The sequence below is a fragment of the Glandiceps talaboti genome, chromosome 21 (assembly GCF_964340395.1).
Source record: "Glandiceps talaboti chromosome 21, keGlaTala1.1, whole genome shotgun sequence".
Lineage (NCBI taxonomy): Eukaryota > Metazoa > Hemichordata > Enteropneusta > Spengelidae > Glandiceps > Glandiceps talaboti.
The window spans coordinates 13185270-13195803 of record NC_135569.1 but is presented as its reverse complement, the minus strand read 5'-3'; the positions used below and the strand labels follow the sequence as shown (position 1 = coordinate 13195803).

Genomic DNA, 10534 nt, shown 5'->3' with positions numbered 1-10534 from the left:
TGGTCACTAAATTATCAAACTGGTCACCGAGTTATCAGATGGTCACTAAGTTATCAAACTGGTCACTGAGTTACTGAACTGGTCAATTGAGTTACCCAACTGGTCACTAAATTACCAAACTGGTTACCAAGTTATCAAACTGGTCACCAAGTTATCACAACTGGTCACTGAGTTATTGAACTGGTCACTTGAGTTACCCAACTGGGCACTAAATTAGCAAACTGGTTACCAAGTTATCAGACTGATCACTGGGTTACCAAAATGGTCATCAAGTTACCAAACTTGTCGACAAGTTATCAAATTGGTCACCAAGTTATTACAACTGGTCACTGAGTTATTGAACTGGTCACTTGAGTTACCCAACTGGTCACTAAATTAGCAAACTGGTTACCAAGTTATCAGACTGATCACTGGGTTACCAAAATGGTCATCAAGTTACCAAACTTGTCGACAAGTTATCAAATTGGTCACCAAGTTATCAGACTAGTCACTGAGTTACTCAACTGGTCGCTTGAGTTACCCAACTGGTCAGCTAGTTACCAAACTAGTCACTAAATTACCAAACTTGTTCACCAAATTTGTCAACAAGTTACCAAATTGGTCACCAAGTTATCAACTGATCATCCGGTTGCCAAACTGGTCACCGACTTTACCAAATTGATCACCAAGTTACAAAACTGCTCACAAAGTTAGCAAACTGCTCACAAAGTTACTTAACTGGTCATCAAGTTATCACAATGTTCATAAAGTTGCCAGATGGCCATTGAAATACCTGATTGGTCAAAAAGGTATCACAGTAGTCACTGAGTTACCAAACTGGTCGTCTTCTCAAGCCTGCGTTGGGAGGATACCGTGAAGGTGAACCAGTGAAGATAAAAACTTTCCAAATACTAACCTATCCAAGTCATAATTACCAAATCTTGTGGTCAACAATTCCAGATACGAAGTAATCAAGTGCTACCTAGCAAAAACTAAGGGGAACATGTCAATCCAATGCATCATATAAAAATACAAAACAAGATCTCACTTTTGGAGAAATTAAAAACTGAATGTATGAATTGTCCTGTAGGTGTACGAGTCTATGTACTTTCTACCCAACCATTGAGGTTGGTGGTAGGTGGTGGCTGCAGCTGAGGATCCTCTGTAGGTTCACCTGTTTCTTCCCTTTTTAAGGATGTTGGTAAATCTGTGATAACAGGCAGGGCTGTAAACAAGCAAATTATACCGACATTGGCAATGTGACTTGAACATCAAAAGAATCCATGAAGTGCACTCGTATCCCTCTTGTGTTCAGAAATACGTTATGATGACGTAATGAAAGCATAGGTGATAACCCTACAATGGGTTTGATAAGGTCTGACAGGATTGCTAGACAGTTATTTGCAGTGCAGTAGAGTGTTACATGACAAAATATGCCATCTGGGGTTGCATTGTAAGATAGCAAAGATCATCATTGCGTAAAACGACATCCATCCACCCGCCCACCCATCCACCCACCCACCCACGCACCGACCCACCGACTTCACTAACACAGTTAAGGGTAGTCTTCAACCTTTCATTAATATCAAAATATGGACACTTATCGAAAAAACAGGATAGTAAGAAATCAGAAGTGGCGAATACACCATAGCGTAAAAGAGACTTTGTTTGTCACTATTTTATGAAACAATATTTGCAGAGTTAGAAAAAGAGGAAATATTAAGAGAATGTCACAAATTCAATTCTGTTGAGTGTTTGTGTTTACCTTTAATGTATGGAGCAGCTTCAGTTTTCAATATGACAATCTTGCTGTATGGTCCAAATCCAGCGTCATTGCCAGCCTTGACCCGGAAGCAATATTCAGAATCTGCTTCCAGGTCATTGACATTGTAGAAGCAATTCTGAATATTATAAATGATATTCCAATCATTGGTGTCTTCACTTTCTTGTATTATAGCGTCACCTTTGTCATTTACGGTGACGGAATTTTCCAAAACTTTGCGATATTCCAAGATGTAGCTGTCAATGATTGTGTCGTCTGCTGGTCGATCCCACTCTACCACCAAGGAGTCACATGACCTGCAGGATTCTAAGCTGAGTGAGGGCGTTCCAGGAACTGTCAGTAAAATATATGATGATTTTGTAGATGTGATAGTGATCTTGCAGAACTGCTATTTTGGATGATACAGCATGGTCATCCTCCAGGGTTTGTTATCGGATCGCACTATACGAAAAGTCATATTTGACCTTGTCTTTCCACCGGGGAAAATCTTGAGCAAATGTAGTGAGTATGAGACGAAGTTCCACCTTTGACTTAATTTACCCCCGGTGATCTCTCCCCTGAGGGCTGTAGACAGTCAAAAGTGGTACTGTGTCTCGTACTATCCCTGGACAGAGATGGTGGTTAGGTTAGGTAGGGAAAAGGTTGGGTAAAGGTCGGATAAATTGGACTTTTCGTGTAGTGCCGGAGCCACAAATAAGTACACACATTGAACAAAGGTTGTAACTTACATAAGTACACACACGGAACATAGGATGTAACTTACACAAGTACACACACTGAACATAGGATGTAACTAACACAAGTACACACACTGAACATAGGATGTAACTTACACAAGTACACACACTGAACATAGGATCTAACTTACATAAGTACACACACTGAACACAGGATGTAACTTACACAAGTACACTCATTGAACATAAGATGTAACTTACACAAGTACACACACAACATAGTATGTAACTAACACATGTACACACACCGAACATAGGGTGTAACTTACACAAGCACACACTGTCACACTGAACATAGGATGTAAGTTACACAAGTACACACAATGAACATAGGATGTAAGTTACACAAGTACACACTCTGAACATAGGATGTAACTTACACAAGTACACACTCTGAACATAGGGTGTAACTTACACAAGTACACACACTGAACATAGGGTGTAACTTACACAAGTACACACACACAAACATACACTTTATGGCATCTTCAAAGCCAGGTTTACTTGTCCACCACTGATAAAACAGTGTTCTGATCTCACCAATTTTTATCCAACAGAAACGATGGTTGTAATTTCACAGTAACAACTTACCTTCAATGAAATTCATATGTTTGATGACGTCCTTCTCAAAGGATATATCAAGGGCACATTTGAAGGTGACGTCAACATTTGCTGGTTTTGGGCTACGTTTGCACGATTGTAATACTTTACCCAGTCTATGATAAACGAAATGGAATGTTTATCATTAGAAGTAGAAGAACAAAGATGAAACTAAGGATTCAACTCAATATTGCCGGATACTAACACGACATACATTGAGAGGTCAGCATATGTATACATACTCATATAGATCGAGATAACTAGTTAAATTGATGAACGAACGGATGGATGGACGGAAGGTCGGTCGGACGGACGGATGGACGGACAGACAGACAGACAGACAGCCAGACAGACAGACACACACATAGAGGTAGGTGGATGGGTAGAAGGAAGGAAGGATGGATGGATGGATGGATGGACGGATGAATGGATGGATGGATGGATGGACAGTGGATATATGGCCAGACAGACGGACGGACAGACTGGCAGACAGACATACAGACATACAGACAGACAGACAGACAGACAGACAGACAGACAGACAGAGAAATGGATTTTCAGATAGATATTTATCACCTTCGAAATTGCAAAAAAAAACACGTTAGTATTCACATCATTGTTGATTAATTTTGAAATTTGATACATACTGTATCCTTTGCACCATACTTCCGTGTCTAAGTCTACGCTATATTGCTGTATACTTACCTTCCTGCTAAAGGCAATGCGCTCTGTACAAAACACGAATGCTCTTCCTCCTTCAGTACTTCCTTGGCATAGTCTAACAGACCCATCTCAGTAAGTTGAACTTCCAGCGCAGTGATCCTTTCTTGGGGTTTCGCTAGTTTCTCAGCTTTCGCTTGGTGAACAACATCGATCAGTTCCAACCTCTTCACCTCTAGTCGCCGCTGTAATTCTTCTATGCCAGAGTTGACACTCTTCTCAACTTCAACGGCGTTCACCTGGGAAATAAAGGGTTTTTTATATTTGTAAATAAAAGTTAATTCTATCGTTCAGTTTGAGATTTGGGTAATCAATACACAAGAGACTATATTACACCCGTTAATTATCAGAATCCGAAACAAATATTGAAGCCAGAAAATATCAACAACAACAACAACAACAACAACAACAACAACAACAGTAGTAGCAATAACAACAACAACAACAACAACAACAACAATTAAGTACCTCAAAAGTGTACAGGTTGTATCAATTCAGTTTTTACCTACGAAAATATTTTATATCATGGTATATGGATGTCTGAGGTTTCACTGGCCAAAGGCAAGGGACGTTTCGATGCTGTATCGATTTCATATTGTTCATCTTCAGCGCCATCGAAAACTTGACTTCGTATTGAAATTTGGTGCGAAGAAATTCTTTGATTGCTAACTGATAGCTTGATAGTTTGTTTGACTGACTGGCTGATAGCTTGGTTAATTGATTGATTGATTGATTGCTTGATTGATTGATTGATTCTGTTCAACATACCTCGATTGCTTCCATGGCTGTTTTCAGATCATCGACGACAGATTCCATCTCGGCCTTTCTTTGTTGAAGAAGTTGTAATTGTTTCTGTAACTTAGCCTGAAAAAAACCCATTTCAATTCGACAACACTTCAACGGCAAGCAAACCAATAGATAGATAGATAGATAGATAGATAGATAGATAGATAGATAGATAGATAGATAGATAGATAGATAGATAGATAGATAGATAGATAGATAGATAGATAGATAGATAGATAGATAGATAGATAGACAGAGACAGACAGACAGACAGACAGACAGACAGACAGACAGACAGATAGACAGATAGATAGATAGATAGATAGATAGATAGATAGATAGATAGATAGATAGATAGATAGATAGATAGACAGATAGATAGATAGATAGATAAAAACTAAAACTATTGTTGTTGCCTGTGATAGATTCCATAAGTGCATGGATGGTGGTGGTGGTGGTGGGGCTTTAGTTATGTGGGTATAATCATCCTGTAGTTATTATAGTAGAAACACTGAAAGAGGTTGAATGTGTGGCCACTGGAGAAAAGACTAGTTATCGGAGAGTCCACCATACTATGAGTGTATTTACACCGACATTCATTTGATAACTGCATTGACATGTTGCATTCAATTTTAGGTTGGATCATAAACCATTCTTACAGGGCATTTCATTGGTATTTGCAATTCCAATGACTATTTTACAACCGTGACAAAATAAGTGATGAACTATATACTGTGCTGCATAAGCATTTATTGTGCTGTTAAATAAAGCAAGCGGAACGCCTTGAGTCCCCATAGTGAGCAGTGATGTCAAATTGATAATCTTGCAACGTCAAAAGTTGGGTGTCGGTGGCTCTTAATGGTAATGAAATTTGACAGATTTTATTTTAAATATGAGAATAACGAAATGATGAAATTATGAAATAGACAGTACCTATATTTGTGAATAAAAACCAAACTGTATGCTGAATGTCATAAAACACATTTTAATTTGAGATGTTCGTTCTATGTAAACTGACATTCGTAACCATGGTTTCACACTCTGATCCTACCTTTAATCTGGCATAGGTTGCTGCAATTGCATACATTTTATGTCCTGCATGTACGCCAGTTAGTTTGCATACACGACAGGTTGGACGTTGGCAGACATCGCAATACCAACCTATCCTTTCTTCGGGATGTTCCGTGCACATGATTACCTAGTGAGTGAATGAATGGATGCATGAATGCATATATGCGTGAATGCATGAATGAATGAATGAATGAATGAATGAATGAATGAATGCATGAATGAATGAATGAATGAATGAATGAATGAATGAACGAACGAAAGAACACGGACGGACGGATGGATGAATGAAAGAATTAGAGAGCGAGCGAGCGAGCGAGTAAGTAAGTGAGTGAGTGAGTGAGTGGGCAGGGGGTGGATATGAGCGAGTGCAAGCATGCGCTTCTGTGCGTGCGTGGGTGCGTGCGTGCGCGCGTGTGAGAGTGAGTGAGTGAGTGAGTGAGTGAGTGAGTGAGTGAGTGAACGAACGAACGAAGGAAGGAATGATTGAATACATTCCTAGTGATGAAGGTTTTCAAAACATGACGTCAATGTTCAGTTGTCATAGTAATGATTGAATTACATAATATAATGTGAACGAAAACTAATTTCGAAAACAGTCTTCCCTGAACATTCTCTATACAAGGGATATCATCTTTTTGTTCTCTATTCAACAATATTGCACGGTCACCCTCCCATTTTATTGAACAAATTAACAGCAAATGTAACAACCCTCTATTTCTGAGGAATCGCGTTAAAAGATCTAAAACTATATATGTCGTCATATGAACGAGTCGGGCACCGACTTCGCATGCGCACACATTACATTCTCAAGGAATGTGTTATCGATTTACCGTACCCATAAACCCGCAGAGGAATGGCATATATCATGAATCTAGTGAGTGTGTTATGACAGTAATGACCCGTTCTACTGTATGTGTATGTAATTGATTAGGTAAGACGAATTCTTTGTAAACAATACGTCGATGGACTCCTTATAGTCGTGTTTTCAGTTTTCTACATACCTTTGGTCTCGTTACCCCTACAGATGTGAATTCGTGTCTTGCCTTAGGAGTTCCCCACGGATGATGTACCTTGTAACAATCGGTGCAATAGTTGTCTTTACAGTCGCTGCATGTACGGGTTGCTGCAGCTATTTTGCCTGACTTGCAGTGTTGACACGGTATCATGGAACCACGACGAGCTGACCGTCTGTACCTGTATAGGTTTTAAACAGCCATTAAGATTATGTGTTAACATTTTGGAGAACTTGAAACATAATTTTGAGATAGGAATTTGAAGTTACAAGGTGTGGAATGAGACAGATAGATCAAGATGGGGAAAAACATGAGTGGAAAGAGAGGAGATATGAATGGCGGAAGTTGAGAAAGAAAAAAATAGAAAAAAATAAAGTGTGAGACACTGTCAAACACACATACAGAAAAAAATATATAGCCAGACAGAAAGACGGGCGGACGGACGGAGACAGACAGACAGACAGACAGACAGACAGACAGACAGACAGACAGACAGACAGACAGACAGACAGACATACATAGAAAGCGAGAGGGTGGGGCATCGTCGCAAACCACGACCGTTTTACGACACCATTCTTAACAAGCCGGTCCTTCGAAGTGTAGTGGTAGAAATAATAACTCTGGTTTGCGAGAATGGGGTGGGGGAGGCAGAGTGGAAGGAGAGAATGTGGGATGAGAGATAGGAGAGAAGGGGGAAAACGACCAGTGGAGGAGAGTAAACATGCAACTAATGACAGACAGACAGGCGCGTAGCTAGACAGACAGACAGGCAGATAGACAGAGACGGACGGACGGACAGACAGACAGACAGACAGGCAGACAGACAGACAGACAGACGGATGGACAGATGGATCAAGGGAGGAAGTAAAGAGAAAAGGATATATAACACATACATCCATGAAAATATAAAAATTAAATATTGAAAAACCAATTTTAAAATAATCTTATCAACATGTAAAATTTGTTTCTTACTTTTCAATGATGGATTCGAGAGTGAAGTTTCTGTATAATTTATTGATTCCACTCTCTCCGAGATTAACATGCTTTTTGCAATGAGGGCAGTAGATATGCGACTGCGTCATGTGTTCCGTTATTGGACTGGTTTTACCTTGCATCGTGATGGAGATTGTAAGAACAGAATTTCGTCTAGGTGAAAGTTTCAATTTCTCATCCATGGATGGGGAACCATAATCGATACTTCGATGCCTGTATGAGATACACGGCGGCGTTGACGGCCTTCGGTTGACCACCGGTATGCTTCCCATTGACCATCGCTTCTGGATCCCAGGCGATACTCTTCCTCCAGAACTTTGGCGCCTAATCGGAAGCTTCTCTAAGCTACCTTCGCCCCTCTCCATCTCATCAAGCGCTTTCGACATTGGGCTTAACGGTGTCACAGATTTCATTGGCGACGGAGGAGGCGAAGTTGTACCGGAACCACCGCTGGATCTGCGCACGTGCAACTTCGACAGGTCTAAGGTAGGGGAGATAGACTGACGGATGTCCACGTTTTCGTACGAATACTGATCGGACCTAAACACCACGTCTTTAGAAGAAGTGAAACTTAAATCCGAAGCGCTGCCATATGTTCTCGGCGTGCTAGCTGGACTCGAGAATATAGATCCAAGCCCTGATGACGTAGCCGGTGACGCAGGGACATCGTCACAGTCTGGGGATGATGCCGTCAAAACCATCTTCATTGCACATTTGTGACAGAGGTTATGTTGGCATGGCAACACCAGGGGCGATGTGTAGTAATCGTCACAGACGGGACAGATCAGCTCTCTCAGGTAGCTTGCCATTTCTACCTAAATAATTCCTCCCTCCTGCCCTGAAAGTAAATCAACAGGAACGGTTATAGAAATTCATACAATAAGTTAATAAATTTTTGAAAGAAGTAGCATTTGTATCACAAACTCCAAGCGGGAGTCTACTTCAAGTACTTGATACACAATATTCTGCACAATAGCATGGATTTTTAGACTGCATGACAGACAGAAATATCAAGCGAAGGATACAACTTGTGAAACGCGGTTCCTAAATATCACAATTATCGCTAAAATAGGAAGACTTAACGATATAATACATGGCATATAATTTTGTTCAGGAACAACTCTACCGGTTTTCTCATCAGAACATGGAGATACATGTGTAAGGGGAGATACCTCCATGCTCATAACACAGTATCCATTATTCAAATCAAAGTAGACCGTCATTCGTCGTCTCGTTTACATCCTCGTCAGCCCGAAAGAAATATATTGACCCAGCATACTCTGTTGCAAAAGTGGATGTCGTATTTTTCGTTTGTATCTTTTCGGCTTGGGACAAACCTTGAGTTTTAGTTTGGGTTAATTACAAGCTCAGCTTCATATATGCCCCGTATCTGTCATATTCTAGCAATCAAAATTTGCCTTGAAAGCGTTGGTTGTTCTAGAAGTCACCACATAATCAGGTAATTCATTCCAATAGTTTGCAACACGCTGGCTGAAAAAGTTCTGCCTGAGTTGCAATCTTGATCTACGACTAGGCTATGTTTATAAAGCTTCACAACACTTCCCCTAAAGTGCTTTATAGTTTCGTAATTGAAAAATAAAATTAGCACACTTTTAATATTTAGAGGAGAAAGAACAATGTCATGAATTTGTAATTACTGTGTTTGGGTTCAGACATGACACTGTTTATACATGTCACCAAACACCTAGTTTGGGAAAGGATATACATATATATATATATATATATATATATATATATATATATATATATATATAACTCGGTGAGTATCAATCTGCTAAGGCAGTGCTCTATACCGTAGTGGCAGAGCGCAATAGTATATATATATATATATATATATATATATATATATATATATATATATATATATATATATATATATATATATATATATATACCTTTTATTGCAATAGTTCACATATGTGTCAAGACAATAGGTACTAATACCGTATGTGTCTAGGGACGTTATTCAAGCTATAGAGTCCTTTGTTTTATGAAGTTCCAGGACGCTCATAATTATGCATAACCTATTGTTATGTTTGGACGCTCATTAACTATGCGTAACTTATTGTAATTTAATTATTGCATGGAAGTATCACCGATCATAGACCCTACACCACGTTGGTGTAGGGTCTATGCACCGATGTGATACTTCCATGATTACCAATGTGATACGTCCATGATTATTGTAATAATAATTCGACTTGGTTCTTGACATTGGAGTTGGGAGCATCTGTTTCCCCATAGACGTTGGGAGATATCCCCCAAAGCCTATGGTTTCACCTGGCTCCGTCTTTGAGTAAGGAAGTGATGCTGAACTCAAGGCTAACACAAAATAAAATTTAAAGTCTATGATACAGTTTTACTTTACTCCATATATCGTCTCACATATGCAGTATCGTGTAGGATGTTTTTCAGAGACCAGTTGTGTGTGTAATGCCTACACAGAGGTAAAGCTAAACAAATTGGACGTTTTAATAATTTAGTAGATGCGGTAATCCTTTTGACAGGGTTGGTGCACACACTGTTTGGAAAACTATTATCGGATCGCCTTCTAAAACATGTAGCAACCAAATGTCACCTGCCTACTATTTATACTCCCCATTAAAAGTCACGTTGCCATGGAAACATGCTGTGAAATCATCAGGTCTGTGCATTTTAACCAAATTAAGCAGCAAGAAAGTCAAAATAATAAGAGATTTTGGGTGAAAGGTCAACTTTAGAACAGGTGCTTGGGGCCATCTACGACTTTTGAAATTTTAATTGGTTTTAAATAAACGATTCTTACAATCAGTCTGCAATATAGTAACATAAAAATGACAGACTGTAAACAA

At 39.5% G+C, this 10534-nt stretch overlaps 1 protein-coding gene across 1 annotated transcript; it reads right to left on the bottom strand.

Moving 5' to 3' along the window:
* Positions 1 to 1079: 1079 nt before the first annotated feature.
* On the bottom strand, positions 1080 to 8512 carry LOC144451253 (E3 ubiquitin-protein ligase TRIM36-like). The gene is made up of 8 exons (XM_078142054.1): positions 7662 to 8512; positions 6678 to 6870; positions 5657 to 5803; positions 4588 to 4683; positions 3805 to 4058; positions 3091 to 3215; positions 1745 to 2095; positions 1080 to 1204 (listed from the first exon to the last, which is right to left on the bottom strand). The coding sequence occupies exons 1-8, from the start codon at positions 8489 to 8491 to the stop codon at positions 1080 to 1082; spliced, it is 2121 nt and encodes a 706-aa protein (XP_077998180.1). The 5' UTR covers positions 8492 to 8512.
* Between the last annotated feature and the right edge of the window lie 2022 nt (positions 8513 to 10534).

Bases quoted from the DNA above. Each gene is read 5' to 3' on its own strand.
- LOC144451253 (XM_078142054.1), bottom strand. From the start codon at position 8,491: ATGGCAAGCTACCTGAGAGAGCTGATCTGTCCCGTCTGTGACGATTAC. The intron at 4,059-4,587 runs GTATGTTGAACA...TTTATTTCCCAG, and splicing joins CAGCCATGGAAGCAATCGAG to GTGAACGCCGTTGAAGTTGA. The intron at 1,205-1,744 runs GTAAACACAAAC...GCTTGTTTACAG, and splicing joins AGCTGCTCCATACATTAAAG to CCCTGCCTGTTATCACAGAT.